The sequence below is a fragment of the Haliotis cracherodii genome, unplaced genomic scaffold, assembly GCF_022045235.1.
Source record: "Haliotis cracherodii isolate W230 unplaced genomic scaffold, xgHalCrac1.p SCAF_4, whole genome shotgun sequence".
Taxonomy (NCBI): domain Eukaryota; kingdom Metazoa; phylum Mollusca; class Gastropoda; order Lepetellida; family Haliotidae; genus Haliotis; species Haliotis cracherodii.
Genome location: NW_027266297.1, coordinates 12,777,079 through 12,803,985, shown reverse-complemented (window position 1 = coordinate 12,803,985; position 26,907 = coordinate 12,777,079). Strand labels below are relative to the sequence as shown.

Genomic DNA, 26,907 nt, shown 5'->3' with positions numbered 1-26,907 from the left:
AAGTATAATATATATTTTGCCATGAGTCCCCCTGTTTAGCAGGCCGAATGAATAACGTATTCCAATCAACCTAATCGAACTCTTTCTTAAAGTCAAGAATAGCACTTGTAGTATTTCATTTAGATATTTCTGACAAAGAGAGCGTAGAACCCAAATTGGGTCTGTTGTAGAGTAATTACTATTTATGCACAACATACGCATTTCAAGGGTTTTGCCCACCGCAGCTGACAAGCGAGCGGGTTTATTAACAATCACAAATAAATACACTCATAAAACGCGTAAACATTCCTTCAAGTCAAGCCACGAATCTGTCAAAAACACGTCCATTTTAATCCGTTACCTGATATATACAATTCCATATAAAATTGTGACCAAAGTAAACATGATACAACTTGGAAGTTTTGTTATTGTTGTTATACAGAAGTGTTTCAAATTATAACCATCTATACTTATCTTAAATGAATCTTCATCTGTGACTGCTTTTTCTTCCGTTTTCCTTGGCTTAGTTTTTGGTCCCCACTGTAACTTTACCAGCAACTTCCCACACATCACTCAGATAAACTTTGCTCATCGGCTAAAAACTCCAATGCTTTGTGAGCTCAAATTTTTGAGCCAATATTTAGCAAGATGTAAAACTGCTCGCCTGTGTAATGAAAAAAATGAAGACCTCGAATGGTTCAACACAGTCAGTGAACACTACACGCCACCTTCCACACGTGACATCCACGCGCAATGTACCTGGCTGAAGTAGGCAAACTTTTACCGTATTTAACCCAGAGGTCATGTATTGTTTCGTTGACTTCAATCCAATTACTTATTCTCAGTTCTAGAATTGAGGTGAAACTTTTACCAGTGACATTTGGAAAAAAACATTTACCATACCACACTTGGTGAAGCACCTTGTGTAGTTGAGCAGGTCTGCATTTCTGCACAGCTGACGGGCATAAGCCTGTAACAATGTGAATAAGCTTCATTCTTGTCCCACACCTCCAACCTTATTTAACATCATATGCTTCACTAATATTCCGCCAACCTCTAATTAATTGATTCTGGGACAGTCCAACCAATAACTGAACGCATGATCAGCAACGTGTCAGCTTATTCGTAGAAACTGGCTACCCGATCACATATAATCATCTTTCACTACCAGTAATATGGTGGTGTGAATCTACTCTGATTCTAGGTCCCTACGGGAACGGGAGGTCAAGTAATTCACCACATTGTACACGTAGAAGAGAAGTTTCTGGATCAACTTCGATTTTTACTGGAATGTACCGGAAAGATTATATACAAGAAGTTTCGAAGAAAGAAGGCCATAGACATGTAACGGGCGAAAAGACCATTTTGGTTATAAAAGCAAAGTCATCAGTTACTTGAGCTTTCAAAAATGACCCTTAATGGTATTACCATTTTACACTGACACATAATTTATACCTGTCAAGTTTCCTACTTCGTTCAGTAAAGTTTATCTTCCCTATAACCGACATACCTCTGACAAATATACTGCCGCCGACAGGCTGTCACTTCATCTTTTGACGCATCAGTGACAAAAATGACGTCCGATGCAATTCCCTATTTTGACTTGTAGTTAAATTTATGTTCCGATGTTTTGTCAGTTGAACACATGATCTGCCTTTACATGTGTTTGTGACAGGTTCCAATGGCAGGACAGGAAACGCACAGTTTTTCTCAAACACCTGGTAACAGCTGGTGATTCATACCCATGCTCATGATCGTGCTTATACATTCACAAGCGATTTAATGAATTTAAAAATGCTTATATTTATTTACATGGCCCAAGTCAGTTTGTCTGCTAGAGGTCAGTTTGACCCCGAGACACATCATTAACTTGGTACCATATTACTAAAAATGTTGAACATACAGAAAAAGCTCTTTGGGCAAAGACAGTGAAACTGCCCAACACAGGCGGGACTGCTGCAACATGTGGTTTAGTAGCAATACTCTGGCGGTGATATTGCTGGAATATTGCTAAAAGCGGCTTAAAACCATACTCACTCACTCATGTGGCACAAAAAGTTGCAATAGTTGTCGTATTTTGATAACTTTTCAGCTAAACCTTCTGCATAAAGCCTTCATAAGACCTGTCATGTCATGTCTATGGCGTTGAATGTATCCTTTTTGGGTTGATGTATATGTTGAAGAGACACAACAAGACACAAGTTAGCCAGCAAAGATCGGACATTAACAGAAATTCCAATTGTGTCTACCAACATTTCTATTCTGAAAATCAGTACTCCATCCTTTGCATGAAAGTTAGAATATTAGAACAAATATACCATTCATCTAATAACCTTAACTGCAGTCGACTTTATAGGATGTCCAGAGAACCATTGGATTCGACTGTTATATGCAACAATGCCATGTGGATGTAAAGACAAAATATTAGACGTTTGCAGTCTTTCTAATCACATACTGCCAACGTTAATGTATTGATTTTATTTCAGGTATCACCAACAAAGTCGACGCAGCAATGATCACAAGAAAGGTTAAGGGCCAAAATATAACATTCATTTGTAAGATGTGTTGCCATTTGTTCTTCAGGAACAATTCACTGCACGAGACAATTCTCATTGTCGTTCAAAGGAATCAAAAGACTCCAGCAACGTTTCCTCATGGAAGGGTCTGCAAACAGGGGATTATGTGGATATGGTTCTACTCCGCTTTTAGCAATATTCCAGCAATATCACGGCTGGGGTCACCAGAAAATGAGCTTAACACATTGCATCCAACAAACCGTGAGAGCCCAAGAGAGAATAGTTCTTCATATTGCTTTGAAACATTTGACCAAACCAGAAACAAGATTGCATGCTCCTGAATTTCAAATTTGCAAAATAAGGGAATTGATACCGCCTCATCTGTTTCAAATTTAGATCTATGTGCATAAAGATTCAGAATGAATTCACAAGACTGTGTGACAAGAGGGATGACTTGAACGTCCAAATCCTCTCCAACAACCTCCATGATTTCACTTAAAGAAAAGTAACAGAAGCAGTCCACATTCGCCGCCACAAGCCATCAATCAACAGAGATCAAGGTTATTTCATCCTATCCGCCTACTATGAACTCATCAAGCAATAATCACTTATCCTGTTTAATTGGCTTCATGTCCCATTGGCTTCCACCTATGTGTTCTCTGTCCATCGTGTTGTGGCAGTATTATCCCTTTGTTGTCAACACCTACGTATGTTATCCTACTCATGTAAGCAATTGTTGTTACTGTTAATCCTCCACCTACTATATATATTCTGTACTATGTCCCTCATTCAGCATTGCTTGACAACTGTATAAGGATCTATACCGAAACGTCGCTTTTTACAGTATTAAAGAAGTTGTTATCAATAAAATTGTGTCTACCTTGTCATCCGTCAACTTCTAAGTAATGCCTATCAAACAATTTATCCGTAAGGTTTAACAAGAATTAAAACTTATTAGAAGTATCTAATACTATTGTTCGACAGGTAAATTAACGAAACGAATGCACTGAAACAAATGCACAAAGCGCACAGGTATAGTGCCGGCATAAAAAAATATGACTTAATTAGCTTCAATTGTATCGTCACGATTACTTACAAATAATAAATATCGCCCCGTCGGTCGCGATCCTATTGATTCGATCACTTTGAAGATCACGATCGAAATAACATTCTGTCGCGATCCACTGGCCATTGATCGTCGAACCTTGAAAACAACACTTAATGATTTCGCCAGGATCGCGAATGAGGGGAGGTTAGTTTCGAATGGTAGTGTAGAATAGTCGAACATGAAAACCCAGATGCAGTGCAGCTACCGGACCTCTTATCGCAAGCCGCTTCGGCCTTGTTAGATCCGTGTAATTGAATTAAACAATGCTCCATCAGGAAAGGCCAGCGCATGCCCTTTCAAAGTGTACATCCACTGCTTTCCTGTTTTGTTTCACGCTGACGACCGTCGGCTGTTGTTGGGCTCCTCCACACACTGAACGGTGAGATTTCACATGTTCGACATCTTATGTACAGAAAATATACACTTACACTTTAATCAGTTCATTTTATTGTCCTATAACTCAGTGTATTTGGAATACGTTTTGATCAATCTAATTTTCTATTCTCTCTTAAAACGCAAAACAGTAAATTCAGTTGACTTACCTACTGATTGATATTTCAAATAAATGTATACACATAGAAGTGGCGTGACCCACCAGTGTTACCAGTTCATGTTTCTATGGTCCATGTAGCCTGCTTTACTAAGACAACAAACAGTTGTATCAAACCTAATATCACGTTACTAATTACCCATATATTTCTATTTCAATTAAAATGAGTTGTAGTTTATTTAATCTAATATCGTGATTGGTTGTGATTCTACAATAAGGCATAAATTGCCATGCATATCCATCTAGGTTAACGACGATTCCACCAAATGAATCGTACGTGTATTCGTACGTAATGTATTACTGATTGAGAGAAAGTTTGACTTCTCACGAGGAATTTGTTGTTATTTTAAAAATCGTCTCTTCATCCTGTTCTAGTTTTTACCAAATAACTGAAAGAAAACTTATCAAAATTTTATTATATCATTGGTTGTGAATAAATGACTACGTGTACCTGCTCACTTCATTTTATGTTATTTCAGAGAAGAAATGTCATCGAAAGTACAGAAAATCGTGATTTGTGGAGGTGGCAATGGTGCGCATGTTCTTGCTAGCATCCTATCTTCACGCGAGAACACGGAGACCAATGTACTGACACTATATCAGGACGAGGCTGAGATCTGGAACAAAGCCATGGAAAATGGAATGCTGTATTGTTTACTACCAAACGAATCCGAAATCAGGTCGAGGCCAAACAAGATTTCTAAAAACCCAGCAGATGTTGTTCCGGGGGCCAACATTATCCTGATCACGGTACCTGCGTTTTCCCATGAAGAATATCTAAGAGCCATAGAACCGTACATACGCTACCGAACAATCATCGTAGGCTTTCCCGGACTACCTGGATTTGAATTTCAGACTCGTCACATATTGAAAGCTAAGTCCCAGTTTGTCAGTGTGCTGTCAGCGACAACCTTTCCTTGGGCTTGTAGGATAGTTGAATATGGCCGAAATGTTAAAATCATTGGGGTAAAGAATTATGTGGATGTGGCAGTCATTCAAGATTCCTCGAAGGGTACCTTAAACCCCATAGAGCTATTGCAGTCCGTATTGGGAAGTCCTCCTGTTTTTAACAAAACAAATCATTTCCTGGAACATAGCCTTATGTTCGCCGTGGTTCACCCAGGCCTGATGTATGGTCGATGGAAATACTGGGACGGTATTCCCTTATCAGAGAAACCTCTTTTCTACCAAGGAACTGATGACTTTCAAGCAAAATGTGTAACTGATCTGGATGATGAAGTTCAGGGGATTGCAAAAGAAATATCAAAACGGACTGGCGTGGACTTTCGAGGATGCTTACCTATGCACACGTGGCTCGTTAAAAGCTATGGGTCTGCAATATCAAACCCATGCAGCTTAAAGACTGCACTTGTCACCAACAAAGCCTACGAAGGAATGGTTCATCCAATGAAAGAAGTCAAGGGAGGATATGTGCCAGATTTTAAACATCGTTATCTCTCTGAAGATGTTCCTTTTGGGCTTGTTGTCGTCAAAGGTTTGGCAAAGATTGTTGGTTTAAAAACACCGGTGATTGATGAACTTATCAGATGGGGACAGCAAAAACTTGGCAAAGTGTTCATTGAAGGAACTGAACTGACCGGGGGACATCTTTTTGAGACCAGAGCACCGCAAGTTTATGGAATTACGTCACTAAAAGATCTCCGTGCAGTGATGGGTCTGTGATATCCAGAGGACTTGACTAATACGAACAAACATTATTTATTTTGAGGTATCAGTGTAACTTATCAATACATGCTAGTGTTCAATTATATTTTTAAGAATTGACGTTTTGGTGGATACAAGAATACATCTCTGTTGCTAGCCATAATATCAGTGATACATTAGTGGTATACATGTGTTCAGTGATATCCTGATATGTGTCTTCCCCGGATCCCCGAAGCTTCAGCAACCCATTCTTTTCGAAAGAGACGATAAAAGGAATCGGGTGATCAGACTCGGTGACTTGCTTGACAAAATTTCTTCGTATCCAATTTGCATAGATCGATGCTCATGATGTCAATGAATGGATTTCCTGGTCAAGAATCGATTATTTACAGACCTCCACCATATACAGTGTTTGCACGCAGACGTTGATGGTGTCATCACATCATTTTCATTGGGGCCAGTTTATTGTCAACACAATGATTAAGCTGGAGTTTATGGTATTGGGACTTGAATTTCTGTGTGATGATTCGCTGAGATCAAGGCAATTAATGTGTTGATTTAAAAGAGGGAATTATCCCCAAAAGATTAAACACATTGCCCTTTCTTTTTTGCCAAACTGACATTATAGCCAGGGAATTTAACGTTTGAAAAGCATCGGCATAGGCATTATAAACAGGGTGACATTATAACCAGTGTGGCATTAAAACCAGGGCGGCCTTATAACCAGGGTGGCATTATAACCACGCTGGGATTAAAACCAGAGCGGCATTATAACCAGGGCGGCATTATAACCAGGGTGGCATTATAGCCAGGGCGGCCTTATAACCAGGGTGGCATTATAACCAGGGCGGCATTATAACCAGGGTGGCATTATAACCAGGACCATGATAAATACGGAGCACTGTAACTTGATTATTGCCGAGTGAGGCGTTAAACAACAAACACACTAACTTCCAGGTTACAATTTTCTTATGTAAGTTCAATTATGTCATAACTTTTTATTTTTCAATCATGTATTCATGTTTAATGATAACAGTCCGACTTTCTTCTCCTGATGTGTCTCATATATTCGAAACATTAAATAACTTCGTTGCACACGTTCCCTGTCTTATTGTCTTGCTCAGTGAAAATGACAAGGCACCTCAATTACAACGGAGTCGAGCGCGACCATTTAGATACCGACCGTTTAAAAAAGGTCGCCAGGCTTGGAAATTGAAAGGAGTACTTATTAATATTTTGAAGATACCAAGAAACATTATACCCCTCATGGCGGGAACAACCTATTCCGTTTGTACAATGTACAATGTATGTGAGGAAATGGCAACATGGCACAAAATGCTTTGCTCACTGTAATCATTAATGACTGCTGTTATGACCCAATTAGACTTGGGTAGTTAAGTTATTAATGTCCCAGCAAGAACGACCATGGACCTTTAAGTTTCTTTCAAAATAGCATTGATATTATTTACACTTATAGCGGTTTGGTTATTAATTGGTGACGTGCATGTACACCCTGCTTGGGTGGTTTATCCAGCTCACATAGAGATATCTACGTTTGCATACAGCTATATATTAATTCATTTGTCGATCGCAAACTTTGCTGTTGACAAGTAATATCTAACGGAAACACATATAAGGATAAGTGTAATTTTCCTTAATGAGATAAGCTAGCAGTCTTTCTACTTAATGCAAGGAGATAGAGAAATATTTCCTTTTAGTGATACAAGTGTGTGGTGTAAGTTAAATACCCTGTAGTGCATGGGGCAAATAATTATGTGTGCGTTCGAGTTCCATACTCTGTAGTACATGAGAAAAATAATTATGTGTGCGGACTTGTTATTGACACTGTAGTACATGAGACAAAATAACGACGTGTGCGTGCATGTTACAGACACTGTAGTACATTAAACAAATAATGTGTGCGTGCATGTTACAGACACTGTAGTACATGAATCAAATAATTATGTGTGCGTGTATGTTACAGACACTGTAGTACATTAAACAAATAATGTGTGCGTGCATGTTACAGACACTGTAGTACATGAATCAAATAATTATGTGTGCGTGTATGTTACAGACACTGTAGTACATTAAACAAATAATGTGTGCGTGCATGTTACAGACACTGTAGTACATGAATCAAATAATTATGTGTGCGTGTATGTTACAGACACTGTAGTACATTAAACAAATAATGTGTGCGTGCATGTTACAGACACTGTAGTACATGAACCAAATAATGACGTGTGCGTGTATGTTATAGACACTGAAGTACATAAAACAAATAATGTGTGCGTGTATGTTACAGACACTGTAGTACTTTAAACAAATACTGTGTGTGTATGTTACAGACAACGTAGTACATGAGACAAAATAATGATGTGTGCGTGTATGTTGCAGAATTTATCAATCAACCCTAGTTAGTCTAACCGCTGGTTTGTTTATGCAATGTATAGTACATATAAGTGTCTCCCAAAGGCCCCCTGATTAAGTGTGTGGTGCATGTCAATGTCAATCTACGTGCCCCCTGATTAAGTGTGTGGTGCATGTCAATGTCAGTCTACGGGCCTCCTGATTCAGTGTGTGGTGCATGTCAATGTCAATCTACGGGCCCCCTGATTCAGTGTGTGGTGCATGTCAATGTCAATCTACGGGCCCCCTGATTCAGTGTGTGGTGCATGTCAATGTCAATCTACGGGCCCCCTGATTCAGTGTGTGGTGCATGTCAATGTCAATCTACGGGCCTCCTGGTTAAGTTTGTGGTGCATATACACGGTAATCTAAGGGCCTCCTGCTTAAGTGTGTGGTGCATGTAAATGTCAATGTACGGGCCTCCTGGTTCAGTGTCTGGTGCATGTAAATGTCAATGTACGGGCCTCCTGGTTCAGTGTCTGGTGCATGTAAATGTCAATGTACGGGCCTCCTGGTTCAGTGTCTGGTGCATGTAAATATCAATTTACGGGCGTCATGGTTATGTGTGTGGTGCATGTAAATGTCAATCTACGGGCCTCCTGGATATGTGTGTGGTGCATATACATGGTAATCTAAGAGCCTCCTGATTCAGTGTGTGGTGCATGTAAATGTCAATCTATATGTGGTGCATATACATGGTAATCTACGAGCCCCATGGTTAAGTGTGTGGTGCATGTAAATGTCAATCTACGGGCATCATGGTTTAGTGTGTGGTGCATGTAAATATCAATCTACATGCCTCATGGTTAAGTGTGTGGTGCATGTAAATGTCAATCTACGGGCATCATGGTTTAGTGTGTGGTGCATGTAAATGTCAATCTATATGTGGTGCATATACATGGTAATCTACGGGCATCCTGGTTAAGTGTATGGTGCATATACATGGTAATCTACGGGCCTCCTAGTTAAGTATGTGGTGCATACACATGGTAATCTACGGGCCCCCTGGTTAAGTATGTGGTGCATATAGATGGTAATCTACGGGCCCCCTGGTTAAGTATGTGGTGCATACACATGGTATTCTACGGGCCTCCTGTTTAAGTATGTGGTGCATACACATGGTAATCTACGGGCCTCCTGGTTAAGTATGTGGTGCATACACATGGTAATCTACGGGCCTCCTGGTTAAGTATGTGGTGCATACACATGGTATTCTACGGGCCCCCTGGTTAAGTATGTGGTGCATACACATGGTATTCTACGGGCCCCCTGGTTAAGTATGTGGTGCATACACATGGTAATCTACGGGCCTCCTAGTTAAGTATGTGGTGCATACACATGGTAATCTACGGGCCTCCTAGTTAAGTATGTGGTGCATATACATGGTAATCTACGGGCATCCTGGTTAAGTATGTGGTGCATATACATGGTACTCTACGGGCCTCCTAGTTAAGTGTGTGGTGCATATACATGGTAATCTACGGGCCTCCTCGTTAAGTATGTGGTGCATACACATGGTAATCTACGGGCCTCCTCGTTAAGTATGTGGTGCATATACATGGTAATCTACGGGCCTCCTAGTTAAGTATGTGGTGCATATACATGGTAATCTACGGGCCTCCTAGTTAAGTGTGTGGTGCATATACATGGTAATCTACGGGCCTCCTGGTTATGTGTGTTGTGCATATACATGGTAATCTACGGGCCTCCTGGTTAAGTATGTGGTGCATATACATGGTAATCTTCGGGCCTCCTGGTTAAGTGTGGGGTGCATGTAAATGTCAATCTACGGGCCTCCTGATTACGTATGTGGTGCATATACATGGTAATGTAATGCATGTAAATTGTAAATGCCAATCTTCGGTTCTTCTGGTTCAGTGCGTGTGTAAGGAGCACCTTGTTTTTATGTGTGATACTGATGTATCGCCAAGTGACACCATGCTATTGTGTAGTACATCTTAATGTTCAGCCGATAGGCAATCAATGTGTGAGACACGTACATGTCTTGTTGTGGTGCTCTTGGTGCAACTAGAAGCAACTACAGAAGGCGACTGTGTGTACAAGCAGGAACACCATGTACAATCAGTTGTAGTTTAATGAAAATTGTACACCGTAGATGAACTACACGATGTAACACATTTACAAGGCTATGGGAATGCGTATCCAAGCTACAGTTTTTGTTCACTCCACTCCATATCACGGTTTCTTCATGAGGTAGTTTGTTTTTCGTATGTAGGCCTTTTCATATACAGTAAACTACGGTTATAACGAACACGCTTATAACGAACTGATCGATATAACGAACAAACGTTTTTGGTCCCGTCTATTTGCTGTAGTTAAGCTGTATACATGTACATGCTTATAACGAACTAAAATTAGTAGTCCCTTTGAGTTCGTTATAACCGTAGTTTACTGTACTCTACTGGCGGTTCGTGGATGAATACAAGCACGGACAAGTCTTTCAAAAGGTTCTGTGAGGCGATGTCTTCAAAGGAAGGAGATATTTTGCAGTCTGGTTGCCGGTTTTCTTGTCCACTTATGTATTTTGCCCTGAAGCATTCAGAACGTCAAATCTGGACGGCAGAATCCGATTCCTGAACATCACCTTGGTGACAGCAGACACGCCCAATATTGTAGCAAAGCTGATGATAGCGATGAGTGTTCTAAAGGGAAAAGTCAGGCCGTACACGTCGTCGTAAAGTGGGAAGTGGATGAAAGGTGGAACGTTCAGAAGAGGCTCGCCTGCTCCTATTCTCAATATCAGAGCCACGATGAAGCCAATAAATGATCCATAGCCGTTTGCCCAACTCACCCACAGGGCGCAGGTAAACTGGGGGAACTGAATAACGTACATCAGGTCACCACATGCTACGAAAAGACCGTAGACGCTTTTGCTGACAATAGCTAAAGCACATGCACCGCCAGCAAAGAGAAGGCTGCAGATTCTCATGACCCACACAACCTCGCGATCACTCGCCTGAAATGACATGGACGAATACTAGATTATCTGCTCAATTTGGTGATCGCGTGACAAAGGACATGCTAATGGGTAAAATGGCTACTCAAACTCATCGTCTATTATATCATCTCGATGTATACGAAGTTTTCATCCCATTCTCCCATTCCAGATGGTTAGTAACAGAGAATGGGAGTTAAGCTAGGTGCAGACGGGTTGTCTTAAACCTGGTCTTAAATCCGCGACTGCTTCAAAATGGAGGACATTTCGTAAGGATAGCGTGTCCTGTGTCACGTGTTTAACAATTGTTAGACCAGCAGAAATATATTGTCTTTGAGAAAAACGACTCAGATCTGAATATCCATACCCTCTTTAAACAAATATTTCATCGGACTGGAACAATCTCCTTTCTTATTTCGCCATTTGGGTTACATTGAATGCTTATTGAGTCCTGTGAATCAAATTTAAACATGAATTAATGTCGTTGTATTGAGAAAGTTGTGTAAGAGAGGATAGTTTAAGGAGAGTTCATTGTCACAGTTTAAAGAAAAAGAAATATTTTCAAACTCCATAAAGAGAGTTTTCACAATATTTTCCTTCTAGATGAACGTCGTTCTGGCAATAATCCAGCCATACAACATCGGTTGAAACCAAGAATAGGCTTCAGACATCCCTCTTTCCTTGTGTTATTTTATCCAATTACGTAATTATCATAGTATCAATATTATCACCACAACTTACATTTGGTCGAAATATATCGCTATAAATATTCTTTGCCGCTACAGACGACGCTGCCAGATTCACGGAGTCAGCAGACGACATGACTGCAGCAGAAATTGCCCCCAGACCGATCATGGAAACCGGAAGTGGGCACAGGTAATTGAGGACGAGAGGCAGGATTGAGCTTTGCATCTCAGGAGGGAAAGGAATCACTCCGTCATACGATGTCTGGTTCCAATCTGTAATCACATGACAAAGCCACATAAATAAACTGACTATACATTGCCGTCTATTGTTATGTGAGTCCAAGAAGTAAAGTAAAAATGATACTGTTAGGAATGTACGCAGCACGTGGCTTCTGAGCATTGTGCTGATCTCCCAGGCACACCTACTCTCCTTCACCACAAATTCTTCGTATGTTGCCTTGATATGGTTTTGTGAACATAGCTTCATGAACTGTGTAATAAGCATAAATAGATTCGATTAAATATCTCCCCAATTCACAAAACACCGATTTAATAAAATATATTGCTGTCCGTATTTTCTATAAGATGAAAGTGTTTCCCAAATCAACGCGAATAACTTGTGTTTCTCTTGTTGGGCACACGAGAGAAATGTGCAGATTTATGAAAGGCCCCCAGACATGACCCTCGCTAGATGCTTTGCCTATTATTTCATATTTATGAGATTCACAGGTGAAAAAGTAGTCACAGCTGATATTAGAACGTGTTCGTTCGTGTTGACGGTTTCAGTGTGAACTGCCTGACAACAGAACGTTTGATGGTAGCTAAACATGAAACATATAAGGAATGTTTTAACGGTTGTGTTTTTGCTACGGGGATCACAAACATCATGTCAATGAATATCTCACAATAGATATATATAATATTTTGGTCAAATCCAGTTTTCAAATATATACTTCCTTTGACCAGTAGTTAAGTTCATTCCTTCAGTAAATCATTTTTGAACGTTGTATGTGTTCACAATATGATAACTACCATACCAGTAGCAGCTCCAATAGCACCCATGAAGACAGGAGGAACTCCAAGGACTAGTATCATAACCGATGCTAAAGCAATGGACATTCGGGCCACATGGGCTGTTTTGCATGCCAGAACACGTTGGTAGAATGCCTGTAAAGATGAGAGTAGGATTTCACGCCGTTTTGAATAATCCTCAACTTTATCAATGCCTAGCAAGTTACAGAATTGTTTGAAAATAGATGGAGGAAATGTTGGAGGACAGAAACGTTGAGACGAAAGATACATGTCTTTGGGGTACATATGTTTTTTCATATGATGTTTGTGACTCCGTTACTGTTCACGGTTTATCCTTGGTCGGTGAGCGCGGGGGCACCTGTGTTATATGTTAACCTTAAACCAATGCCATATTTTCGATCGAATTTAATTTTGACCTCACGAATTGTCCAAATTCAAATTAGGGAAAGACCTTTGGATATTTTAGTGACCATTCATGTGAACAGAGGACCTTGTCTATTTATACTTATAACATCAAATACATCAGATGTGCTTGTTGTTGAACGTCACAATCAATACCATTCCATCTATATGACTATAAACATAATTAAGTCCAGACAAGTCAAAACATCATGGGTAAATTCCACGCAATCTGGATACGATGACACTCGATCAAGCCACAGTGTCGGACCACGACAAGCTGCTGAAGACATATAGTTCTACCAGGAATCTTCACAGGCTTAAGGTAGAGTTTAACTCTTACATCAGCACCTTTTTCACACGTGTTAGTCATTCCATTTTCTTAAATCCAAACAAACCCGTGAAGATCCGGGTTAAAATTGGCGTTCAGCAACCAATGCTTGTTGTAAGAGGTGACTAACGGGGTCGGGTGGTCACGCTCGGTGACTTGGATGATGCATGTCGTCGCATCCCAATTGCGTAGATCGATGCTCATGATGTCAATCACTGGATTGTTTTGTCCAGACTCGATTATTTACATACCGCCGTCATATAGCTGGAATATTGCTGAGTGCGGCGGCGTTAAACAACTAACAAACAAAACAACCAACATAAATTGAAACACGCTATTGTTGAAAACAAAACAATAGGTTCCATTCTCAACATGGTTACAAAGTGTGAAGCCCAAATGTTGTTGTCCCCCGCCATGATATTGCTAAAATAAAGCTAAAAACGGCGTAAAACCATACTCACTCACTAACAAATATTTTTATATTTAAGTTTTAAAATTGACATGTATGTAGTTTAATACCTGCCATGGTATGGCTCCAAAGACAAGTAACAGGCACACGTCAATGTAAGATCCCGTCAGGGCAACGGGAACTGCACCAGTCCATGTGGAACTCACTCTGCTGAAATCTACTGCCGGGTGGTTCATCGCAAAAGGGAAGCTTACAATCTGGAATGATCAGTTATACAGTTATATATAGGTTTCTTGCCATTCACACGTGGGTTCTGATATCACTGATAACGGTGTTAAAACCTACAACGAAACGTCGCTCCTAATTGTTGGAATAAAGAAGTTGTTCATCAGTATATCGTATCCTTACTTAGTACTCTAACTTCTGAATGCCCCTCAAAGAAGACATTCACAGGTAGGTCTACAAATAAATACCAAAAAATAAGTCAATATGCCACATTTCCCAAGCTATTAAATATTCTTCCATGTCAGGTTGTTTAAAGACAGTCATCGAGTCATATCTATAGACTGACAGACCTCAAAGTAGCGTGTGGTCTTGATAGGTCCAAATGGAATTCTCTGTCTGCACATGTCACCCGTACAATTAATTATAATAGTTAGCATTGTAGTGCCCTGTGTTTTTATCACACAAATCATACATCCACATGTTGCTGTTCGATAGCTAACTTTACATTGTAAATAAAATAATAAATTGCAAGTGATTACATGGCATTTGATTTGCTAAGTATTTGTGATTGCATGTATTTGTCAATAAACCTAAACAAATTAAGCCACGCCCGATGTTTTGTTTGTTTGTTTATTGTTTATTGCACTCGGCAATATTTCAGCTATGTGACGGCGGTCTGTAAAAAATCGAGTCTGGACCAGGCAATCCAGTGATTTATATCATGCGCATTTGTCTACGTAATTGGGATACGATCAACCAAGTCAGCGTGCATGACCACCCGATCCTGTTAGTTGGCTCTTACGACAAGCATAGTCGCCATTTACGGCACGTATGGGTGGCTGAAGACTATATAACTTCACGTGTTCCACGCCCGATGTACACACAGCGCATTAATCCGCTACTTTTTTAACATGAAAGGAAAGTATGCACATCGGATTTTCCGTTTATAGCTCACAGCTATATGTACCAAACACACATATAGAAGTCAATTCTTAAATTATATGAAACTGTTATTCGACCCACAGAGAAGTCTCCCGATACACACAGCTGCCGGAAAGAAAGTACACATTTAAAAATAGGATTTGTCAAAACAAAATACAAACGTTATCAAAACGTTCCTAGACTGAAAACATGCCGAAAAACTGAAAACTTAAGGTCCAAAACACAACTATGATACCCCTATGAAATACATCAGCATCGAATAATCTTTTTTATTTGTTTCATTTTTAACCACCATCAGACAAAGGTGTATACTCTCTTTTTCCAGGCAGCTTATTACCATACCAGACCAATGACAATGAAGATGAGCTGCACGATGTCTGTGTAAGCCACAGACAGGAGTCCCCCGAAACACGTGTACACCGCTGCCACCACCCCAGACACTATGATCATGATCCACGAGTCCACGTCCAGTATGATCGCCATCGTTGAACCTGGTAAACAGTTTTGGAGCCATACACTGGTAACTTTGTGAGTCTACTCTTACAATGCTCCAGTGACACACACTTGAGGGGCCCAGATCTTACCATTTACAATTCAAGATCATATTTGTATATAGACGGGTATGATAAATATATTTATAATTTGATATTCATGTACAATCACTATTTGCATCGACTGGGTCGCATAACAAAGCATAAATACTTCTCGAGCACATTTCTCTCAAGGAGGAAGGTAGGACCTTTTGAACATTTTTAAGGACCTTTTGAACATTTTTAATTGAAAACGAAAGCGATGGGGATGGAATACGTTTTATTTATTTCCCGCTCAGATTACCAACACACATTAGGCCGTACATTTGTCTTGCTTGATTTACGTATCTGCTGAACTTAAAACTCGAAAATTCAGGGGGATAATTCCGGGGAATAAAGACCGCTTTGACAATAAAAATAAACATACACAATAATTATCATGTGACTAAAACAGAAAAAAATAAACAATAAATCGTCATTTTTAATCACCTTACCGACCCAAATAAAACTTTAAGACGATTATACGAGCTTTTTATTAAAAAAAGGCTACCAAATGTTTCACAACCAAAATCAAAAAGAATTTTTAAAAGTCTGACCTAACGAGGCACATTCAACTCGGCTCTATAATACAATGTTATTATGCAGCTGCTTCGTATGGTGTGGGGAAAAGGATAAAAATGACTGACGCGCATGATTTAAGGTGACGCGCCGCTGCCCGATAAATATTTCCATTTGGCCTGCTACAATGATACAGCTACGTGTATGAAAGGCGTTGCTATAACACACTACTTCATTCCAGTAGATGTTTGCTTACCTAACGCTCCCAGTATGGCCGCTGCCCAAAACAGATCCCCCATCAGTTCTGGGAAGAATAACAGCCCTCCAACATACTTGCCGTATTTCTTTTGCATGGGATCAAACATAGTAACACAATCCATCCTGTGTAATTTCGGTGCATACACGAATGCCACTGAAAGAAAAAGAAAAGTAGAGTCAATTGTACGATTCCTACTACATCATGAGCATGTACGATTCCTACTACATCATGAGCATGTGTTTATGAATCAATATCAAACAGTGATGAAACCAGGTGTTCTAAATCAGATTAATTATCAAATTATGCACTGTTTACATATTGGTTAACCATATCAATGAAAAAATGATTATAATGCAATACGATGATTATAATTTCAATACCCGACTGTTCTATGGGAATCGAGTGAGTGTGTGTATGTATGCGTGTGAGTGTAAATGTGTGGGTGTGTGCTTGTGTGTGCACCGTGTTATGCAATCCTGTATACTGTGTTCTTGTGTGAAATTTTGAGTCCTACATTCTGAAAAAAAGTATTCATCCCTGAAGGAGGCGACTAACAGGATCAGGTGGTCAGGCTCGCTGACTTGGTTGATGCTTGTCATCGTATCCAAATTGCGTGGATCGATGTTCATGATATCATCCACTGTATTGGCTGATCCAGACTCGATTATTTACAGACCGCCGTCCTATTCATGTAGCTGGAATATTGCTGAATGCGGCGTTAAACAACAAACAACAACATGTCTGTATTCCGCTTTGTTGTTTACTGTCAATGTTTTAAATGAATAACCGTGAAATGAAGATGTCTTGTATGTGTCGCAAATACATAATCTTCCCCTTACCGATCATTGCTCCTATAAAGAATCCAGGAGGCACCAGTGACCATGCCAGTCCCAGGAATGCCATGGACTCGGCAGTTCCGTTGATGTATGCACCGCCCACAACTGTCGCTGTAGATTAAAACAAACCTAGGCAATATGCTGATGTAATGCATGCCACATCAAATCGGGTAAAATATATCCCGTTAGCAATTGTTATCCGTTTCTTGATAGCAAAATAGGTGAGTTGGCATGGCACTGCTTCTTTTAGTGGCCACAATGGTATGACCATCGCATGTGTAATATCAAAAACATCTATTTACATATTACCACATGTAGGTTTTTGACACAATATATATAGAAACCGCTAACAGCATATTCTCGATTTTCCAGTGTATGAAATCTCTCTTCTATTCTGTTAAAACACATCTGTGAAGTCATTCTATTGTTTGAACGCTCCATGATTTCCCTTCTATTCTGATAAATACCCTGAATCGATTCCACTTTGTTGAATCTCACTTCTATTACGACAAATAAAATGAACTAATTCCACTTTATTGAATCTCACTTCTATTACGACAAATAAACTGAACCAATTCCACTTTATTGAATCTCACTTCTATCACGACAAATAAACTGAAGCAATTCCACTTTATTGAATCTCACTTTTATTACCGGGATTCGAACCCACAATCATAGGTTCGCCGCGCCTAGCGGATCGACGCGCCTAGGTCGACTGGGCCACCCGTGCCCCATGTAACTGTCTGAAGCCAATGTAGCATAAAAACCTCTGAAGTGTCCAACCAGTAATATTCTAGTGGTGGGTCGGTGGTGGGTGCTGGGAATATTTGTTCTAGAGAGAATAATGTTTTCAGGCGCTGCCTCAGTGTCTCAGTTTAACTCTTGTCACTAATTACATGGTCAAGAGTTGGTCGAGAAATGGACAACAGCTCGTGGAGCATTGATATGACATTTTTATTAAACGGTTTAACCGCTGCAGTTTTTGTCATTTTATAGAACACAAGGCCAAGTTTGGGCAGGTTTCATTGCTGCCAAAGTCGTGCATGTTTAAATGATGTATGAACGTGCCTTATACATATATACAGATCAACTCTTCACCATGTAATATATATATTTGTGTGTTTGTTTATGTGAGTGTTTGAGTGTGTGTTTGTGTATGTGCGCGCGCGTGTCTGTGTGCGTGCAATGTATGTGCATGTGTATGACGATGCTGATACGAGGCCGAAGTACACACTCACTCACTCACTCACACTCTCTCTCATACCTACATACATACATACATACATACATACATACATACATACATACATACATACATACATACATACATACATACATACATCAACGCTGTACATATAAAAGTGTAATCCATTTTGTAACATGCTGGCCATTTGTAGGATCTATTCAATAACATGCAAGATAATATTCAGGATAATAGGTATTAAATTAATATCTATTACGGGGAACTTCCCATTTATGTTCCATCAATGCTCGATCAGAGAGATTTGTATGTGTGTGATTACGTATGAGAATAATTCAGAACAAGTAATTACTCACATCTGTGTGCAGCATTTCACAATCATTTAAAAGGGTCACACGTGGAGTGAGTGAGTGAGTATGGTTTTACGCCGCTTTTAGCAATATTCCAGCAATATCACGGCGAGGGGCACCAGAAATGGGCTTCACACGGTCACACGTGAATAAAGGACTGGTGTATTTATGTGAAGATTACAATTAGTGGACAGTCGAAATTGATGTTATGAGAACTTCAGAAAAAAATATTTCCTTGTTCAGTATCATTATAAAGCCAATGTCAATAATTTAAAGATGAGATAATCAGTCAAATAATCAATCAATAATGTCAATTCGATCAGTAATAATATCTATGAATTCAAATCAATTAGAACGAAATGTTTACAGAACTAAAAATATCGTTTTTTAATTAAAATACCTTTTGATTTTTAAGCTGAACATGTACTGTACAGTAAACCCACGTTTTCAGTGTTAACGAGAAAGGGGTTTTCTCTTGTTAATATAATAATATTTAAAGCCTACAAAATATCAGAAAGCTGAGCTGAGTCTGGAGAGTCGATCAGTGACAAAAATTATGTACGGTGCAATTCCCTATTTCAACTTGTACCACACCTTCCCGTGTTTTGTTAGGTGAACAATTGACTTTCCTTGTCGTGTGTTTTTAACGGGTGCGACATGTGGGGCAAGAAAAGAAGCTCGGCTTTTCTCGACCAGCTGGTATCATCATTATTTAATAAAGAATCATAATAAAAAGCTAATGATCTGGTCGGAATGGTGCAATTGACTTTGATTTTAGTTTCTTATGATTATATGGAAATGGTTTTGACGCTTTGTATTTATTTCATTATAGTTATTAAATAAAGTGTAGTGAATTTGGAACCCAATTACTCAAACTGTGCGATCAGACATCATGTTTGTCACTGATGCATCAAACTACCATAAAACGTTTTGAAAGTGTTGCTATGGCCTTGAATGGTGAAACCAACAAATGACTAAATGAAAAATAACTATAGCAAAACCTTCAGACATCAAAATTATAGTTTACCTGTTATTGAGAGCACCGACACCAACGAATTCATACTACGGCCGGCCAACATGAAGTCATTGATGCTCCGTTTCTTTCTTCCAGCAAAGATGCCGACGAGGAGAATGATGACGTAGAACACCAACACAGCAACAAGTCCTGGGATGTTGACTGCCATGGTTCTTAGATGCTACTGCACACAAACCTGGGGAGATATCAGTTCAGCATCTAGCAGTGACTGATGTTAATAGCAAATGGAGACAGTTGCTGGTCATGTTAAATGTGTTCAATAATGTGCATTACGCTTGAGAGATTATACGGTGCTCGTAACATGTGCATCGTACTTGAATGAAACTATATTATCTCTCGTTTATACTATTAGATGTAATTGAATATATTATTTTCCCATAATGTGTGTGTGTGTGTTGGGGGGGGTATGCGTGTCTGAGTGTATATGTGCGTGTTTGAGTGAGTGTGTGTATGTATGTACACACACGCACGCACGCACGGAAGCACGCAGGCAGGCAGGCAGGCATGCAGGCATGCATGCATGCATGCATGCATGCATGCATGCATGCATGCATGCATGCATACATACATACATACATACATACATACATACATACATACATACATACATACATACATACATACATACATACATACATACATACATACTGATCATGTGCCATGACATATACCTATACTTTGATATTCAGATATTTTGCACAAAAGAATTATTCATAAAAAGGTGTTTTGAAGTTGGATAAAGTAGGAATGTATTTTAAGTTGGAGAAAGTAGGGATGTATTTTAAGTTGGAGCTAGTAGGAATGTATTTTTAGTTGGATACAGCAGGGATATATTTCAAGTTGGTGAAAGTAGGAATGTATTTTTAGTTGGAGAAAGTAGGGATATATTTCAAGTTGGAGAAAGTGGGAATGTATTTTAAGTTGGAGGCAGTAGGGGTGTTTTTTTAGGTCGAGAAAGTGGGGATGTGTTGAGGTTGATAAAGTTGAAATGTTTTTTAAGATTGAGAAAGTTGACATGTCAGCGATTCCCATTCCTGCAGAATACAGGAAATCAATAAATACAGCAAGCATGTTTGACACGCATTATGTCCTTGTTATCTTACCCGCCCACACCCACACCCACACCCACCACCCACATCACGTTTGGTAATAAATCCTTGCTTGAGTGTCAACAATATGAAAACACTGAGACAACCGGACACGTTTGATAGGTTATTGTGTTCACTACTGTGTTACTGTTTTCACAGATGTTGATGGTGTAAGCTACGTCCCACGCCGTTAGGTATAACCGAGAGCGTTATTCTTTCATTACAACCAATTGCTGGGGCCGCCGATGTATTCTTACCCTGATCCCCGGGGCCTACGCCAAGAACAATAAAAAAACAGCAAGCACAAGGTTGAAATGGAGCAAGGAGTATTATAGCAAGGGTAGCCTGAAGTCTTACTATCCTTATCACAATATATATAAACTGCCGGGCAAAAGAAAGTATAGGCTTGAAAATTTGATCTGACCAAAAACTAGGAACGTTATGAAAACGTTACTGAACTGAAAACAACCCGCAAACTGCAAAATGTCGCTCCAAAACACAACCATTATGCCCGTATCAAACATATCACTATCGAATAACAATTTCTTGTTCATTTCATTTTTAGACGACACCAAAATTGTTCTTCCTACTTTTCAGATGAATAAAAGACATGACATAAAATATATTTCACTTACAGATGCGAACATTTACTTACCTTATCTAAAGACTTATTTCTGCTATTGAAGTCAAGGCTGGTATTTCTAAGTTTGTATCAAAAGATATAGAGCAATATGAGGGGTATCGCCTGTCCGAAATACAACTGACCTATGGGAAACTGAACGGTGGACTGGGTCCTTACATGGGTCATTGCCGGGTTGACCTGTGCTGCGATTTATAGGCAGGTCAACTGACCAGATCAGTGACTCGTTGTCCTCAAAGGATATTTTGTAACATTTTTGTAACAGTTTGAAATAATAAGGGATCAATGGCGTGTAAAAGGATTTTGATGTATGATAAAGCGTATTTAAAGATCTTACAGACTTAAGGGATTACACTATAATTTCAAACAAGACCCATGTGGGGCCCTCTGGAAAGAATAAGCCCTACTTCATGTTCGTCAAAAGAGCAAACACATGAGGATTTAGTAATAGTGGTCTGTCACCGGGTCGTCAAACCAGTCTGGTCACGGTCTAGGTGACCGCACCGCTTCCCTCTTAAGTGTCCGGCTTCCGTTGCCATTCGGCAAAGTCCGGCGGTCGTCGAACTTCGGTGTCTTTTCAATCATTGTTAGAGAATTGGTGACCCGTAAATTGTTTTACGGTTCAGTTGCATACTTTCTACACGTATTGATTTGATATATGTCATCTAATTTATGTTTTCTACCTTATTCATGTAAGGAAAATGTTTTCGTAACTTTGATTGTCTTGCAGTAGCGTGATTATTTAGTACTGGTATATATTTCTCATGTATTTATGGTTATTTTGCCACCTGAATACTTGTACATATATTGTTGTAAATTTTTAGTGATACCGTGGGATAGCTAATATTTAGTGCTTTATTTTTTTATCTACTTCTTGAATTGTGGATTAGTAGTTGATTTGGTTTTCGGGTTTTCAATATGTTAGCAATCCCACGACTAACCAGGACAGGTTGTTCTCTCCGTGGTCCGCGCACTCGAATATAAACCTTGGCAAAATCATGTGTGTCATAAAACTCAATAAGCGCTCATCTAAACAATCCTGGACTTGCTCTTATTACATTGGAATGCAAATGGCCTTCAGAGCCATGGCAATGAACTGAATGCACTCGTCAAAAAACAGGTGATAACTGACACATACATAATGATCATGTGCCATGACATATTACCTATATTTTGATATTCAGATATTTTGCACAAAAGAAGTCTGAGAAAATGGCATCACAACTCAGTTTCTCGTCTGTCCGCCATGCGCATTGATGACTGCCGCGCATCGTCGGTACATCGAATGGTTGATGAAGGCCATAGGCACTTGAGCCCACACTCTGAGGAACGCCTGACGCAGTTCAGCTGCAGTTGTCGGCCTTGGTCGGACGTCATTGAGCCGTCTTTGATTGAATCTCGTCCCACAGGTTCTCAATGGGATTTAAATCGGGACTGAGGGCAGGCCACTGCATGGTTCTGATGACATTCTGCTGGAGGAAGTCTCTCGTTGCTCTCTCAGTGTGGGCACGGGCGTTATCATGCTGAAACCGAATGAGGTATGACATGTGGTCTCAAGGCTTGATCAATGTACCGAGCTGCTGTGACACTATTGCTGTAGCAATTCAATAACGAATGAATGTTATCCGATCTGGGTGGATTTTTATAGGGAAAGAAATGGGGAAACACCTGTGCATTTCAATTTGCACGGAACTCACGTGCATCGGGTTACCATGGCCCTTGCCGTGATGCGTTTGGGCGATCGCTTTTATTGCCATCTGCTTTGTTTTTGAATCATCAAATTTCATTTTTCCGGACAAGGTTATGTTAAATTTTAGAAACTTTGACAAAAAATACCCAGATATTTGAATGACAACTTTTCATGCAATCTGCCTTGGGGTGACGTTTCTTTTGCGGTTCAGTATAGAAAAGACAGAAAAAGATAAATACCTGGCAACAAGGGAGAAGGACTAATCGCCCTCTCCCCCACAGCTATACCAAAAAAATATCGAATCAAACGTAGGAAACCTTGAAACCCAAGTTATCTCCCTAACACTGGCGAATGGCAATGAATTACACATACCCAACATATACCTCAGGGTTTCCCCTTCAAACAGATTTGGGTCACTGAACATGCATCAACCAAGTCGCCGAGCCTGACCACCCGATCCCGTTAGTCATTATTGCCATTCATTTCAGGCAAAATTTGCAAAGAAGCGACAAAGGGGGTGAATACATGTTTAATGCCGCAGTCAGCACTATTACAAGCAGTTAAGTAGATCGTGAGCGCCTGTAAATACTCGAAACTGGACGTGCAGACAGCATGAGAGACACATTCACACGATTTCCCCGGTGGACGTAAGAGGCTTCCTATTTGAAGCCACAAAGGGACACGGTTCACTCCCATGTTGCCATACGCTCTTGGAAACGTTGAATCCAGTATGACCAGAGAGTTACACTTGAAGATGGTTGGTCCCTGGTTGATGGTGAAAGATATAATTTATTTTTTTTATTTACAGGACTTCACAGGAAATCGAAACTCTGCTTTGTGTTTCGTCCCTGTTTGAATGTGTAGATTGTATTGTGAGATTATGGTTGGTGAAAATCATGTTTGCTTTGGCACATCCCTTTGTTTAGTCAGATGTTAGATCATAGTATGATTATCTGTCACGACCCTGGTAGTTAGTAAGGAGAAGCAGGTGCACACAGACGCTTTTGTATCTGCGACGTTTTAGATATTGATTATTTAATGCTTGTTTTAAAACACTGAATTGTATTTTCCACGTTATGAACGGCCCCTTGCAACCTATGTTTGTCGTAAGTGGCGAATATATCCATCGACGACGGTGGAAATGTGTTTGTCGGGAATTGATTTTTAACACGTTTATACGCTGCCGTCGTATGTCTCGAATATTGTGTGGTCCTAAAGCACTATTCAAACAGAAATACACTGGAAATTTATGTCTTTCTGTACATATATATATATATATATATATATATATATATATATATATATATATATATATATACTAGTATGTATATACTGAGTCAAATCAAAAACTTCACATTTTTAAAAGTAAACCCATATATGATATACAACGGATAAATGTATCATAGAAGGTAGTTTTTAATCATTAATGTCCAAAGAAGGATCTTAATTAACGGTGGTAACCATTGAAAACTACCACACAACGCCTCGGCATGGACCTTGTGATGCTTGTGAACACATGATTGGGAAGACGACGCCATTGTTGCTGCAAATCGGTGCCAAGATCTTGCAAGTTCTGTGGTTGGTTCTGGAGAAACTTCTGCCAAGAGCATCCCAGACGTGTTCGATGGGATTGAGGTCGGGAGACCTTGACGGCCAGTCCATGACGTTGACTCCCGCATTCTGAAGAAAATTCCTTGTCAAAATTGCCGTATGGGGTCTGGCATTGTCGTGTTGGAACAACGGTCTGCAACAAGCCGATGGCACGTTCACGTTGCACATTTGAAAGGCCTGGCATGACAAATGGCCGTAAAGACTCCTTTTTTTGTGTGTGTGTTTTTGGTTTTATTTGTTAATGACCGCTAACAAGTATGGCTGAAAACACATGCGGTATTATGTCCACGTGACCAGTTGCACGTGAAAAACCACTTTTGCCACTACAGTGCTGTGCACATGATTTTGATCGATTCACCTGCACAAAAACGGGTGTGAAGACAATACGTGGACATTACTGTTTAAATACACAATAAGGGCCCACAATGATAACTGGTCAAAATGTTAAAAATTTTGGATTGAGAAGTTTTTAATTTAATTTGGTTCAGTATATATATAATATATATTTATATATATATATAGATATATATCTAGATATATATATATATATATATATATATGCGGATATCACAAATTACCTTGTAGACACATAGTTTTCATATAGGTATCTTCCACACTCTCCAGAAAAATCAAATTCAATTTACATCTGTGGAGCAAAAACAACTATACCTCTGATTTTATTTGTTAACTGATATTCAGTTTAAAATGTCTTAATTAAATATAAGTTATTATATCCAAAATATGAGTGAGTGAGTTGGGTTTAACGCCGCTTTTAACAGTATTCCAGTTATATCACGGCGTGTCAGCTTAATGTGGGAGGAAAGCCCGAAGTGATGCAGGTCTCAGACGTTTACCACTTGGGTGAAACCCACGAGCACGGGTATGGTGCTGACAAACCTAGAAACATAATCGGGGCGAACCGGGATTTGAACCCACAATCATTGGTTTCTGGCGTGCCCAAGGGACGCAACTCCGCACAGCGAATCGCGGCGCCTCAGACGACTGGGCCACCCGTGCCCCCCCTACAAAATATGAAGTTTAAAAAAAAACACTCAAAGAATACTTCTATATGGTTTTATATATATTTTTTTGCGGGTGGTATCTTAGACATCTTATCTGGACCAAGAGGGAGAATGGATCAAGACAGTTTGATTTATTTGCTGATCATTTCACAACTACCGCAAACCCAAGGTCATTTATACTTCATCATGTGAGGTAAGGAGAGGCAGTTCCCTAATTTTGAGGTTATTGTTCACTTACAGATTCTTAATATTGAATAGTTTGCATATTTTAAATGACTTGAAGTTATTTTTGTGTGAAGTTTGACACTTGGTTCATTGAACCACTAATTAGCCCTAAACATGGTGGAGACCACCAGACCTTCCCGCTGGAAGACATCGCAATGTTGTGAACCACTTTGCTCCGAAATCGAACCACTGCTTCTACCCAGCAATGAAGACAAGATGACAACAGTACTGAAGGTAAAACCGTTGTAAAATTTTGAAGTCTGTTGATGATTTAATAACGAAAGATATGTAATAGCTTGCTCTGGTATGTGAAGTTACTGCACTGGTGCGCTGCGGTCAAATTATGCGACTGATAAATAATTGGAATTAAATTTTTAAAATGGTGAATGACTTACAATAACATGAAAGTTCTGAAGTAATTTCAGAATGTAAACTGACATGAAAGTTGTAAGGTAATTTCAGAATGTACACTGACATGAAAGTTGTGAGGTAATTTCAGAATGTACACTGACATGAAAGTTATAAGGTAATTTCAGAATGTACACCGACATGAAAGTTGTAAGGTAATTTCAGAATGTATACGGACATGAAAGTTGTAATGTAAACTAAGAAAGTATGTAGCAGCCTTCCGATTTAATGGAAACAGCCAGC

At 39.6% G+C, this 26,907-nt stretch overlaps 2 protein-coding genes across 2 annotated transcripts; one reads left to right on the top strand and one right to left on the bottom strand.

Moving 5' to 3' along the window:
* The first annotated feature begins 4,639 nt into the window (after positions 1-4,639).
* On the top strand, positions 4,640-6,846 carry LOC139480207 (opine dehydrogenase-like). Its single transcript, XM_071263240.1, has one exon. It carries the CDS (start codon positions 4,640-4,642, stop codon positions 5,834-5,836), a length of 1,197 nt encoding a protein of 398 aa, XP_071119341.1. The 3' UTR covers positions 5,837-6,846.
* Positions 6,847-10,766: 3,920 nt separating this feature from the next.
* Positions 10,767-20,128, bottom strand: LOC139480505 (high affinity choline transporter 1-like). Its single transcript, XM_071263595.1, has 8 exons — positions 19,972-20,128; positions 17,397-17,504; positions 16,555-16,710; positions 15,553-15,701; positions 14,154-14,300; positions 12,910-13,039; positions 11,928-12,145; positions 10,767-11,207 (listed from the first exon to the last, which is right to left on the bottom strand). Exons 1-8 carry the CDS (start codon positions 20,126-20,128, stop codon positions 10,767-10,769), a joined length of 1,506 nt encoding a protein of 501 aa, XP_071119696.1.
* Between the last annotated feature and the right edge of the window lie 6,779 nt (positions 20,129-26,907).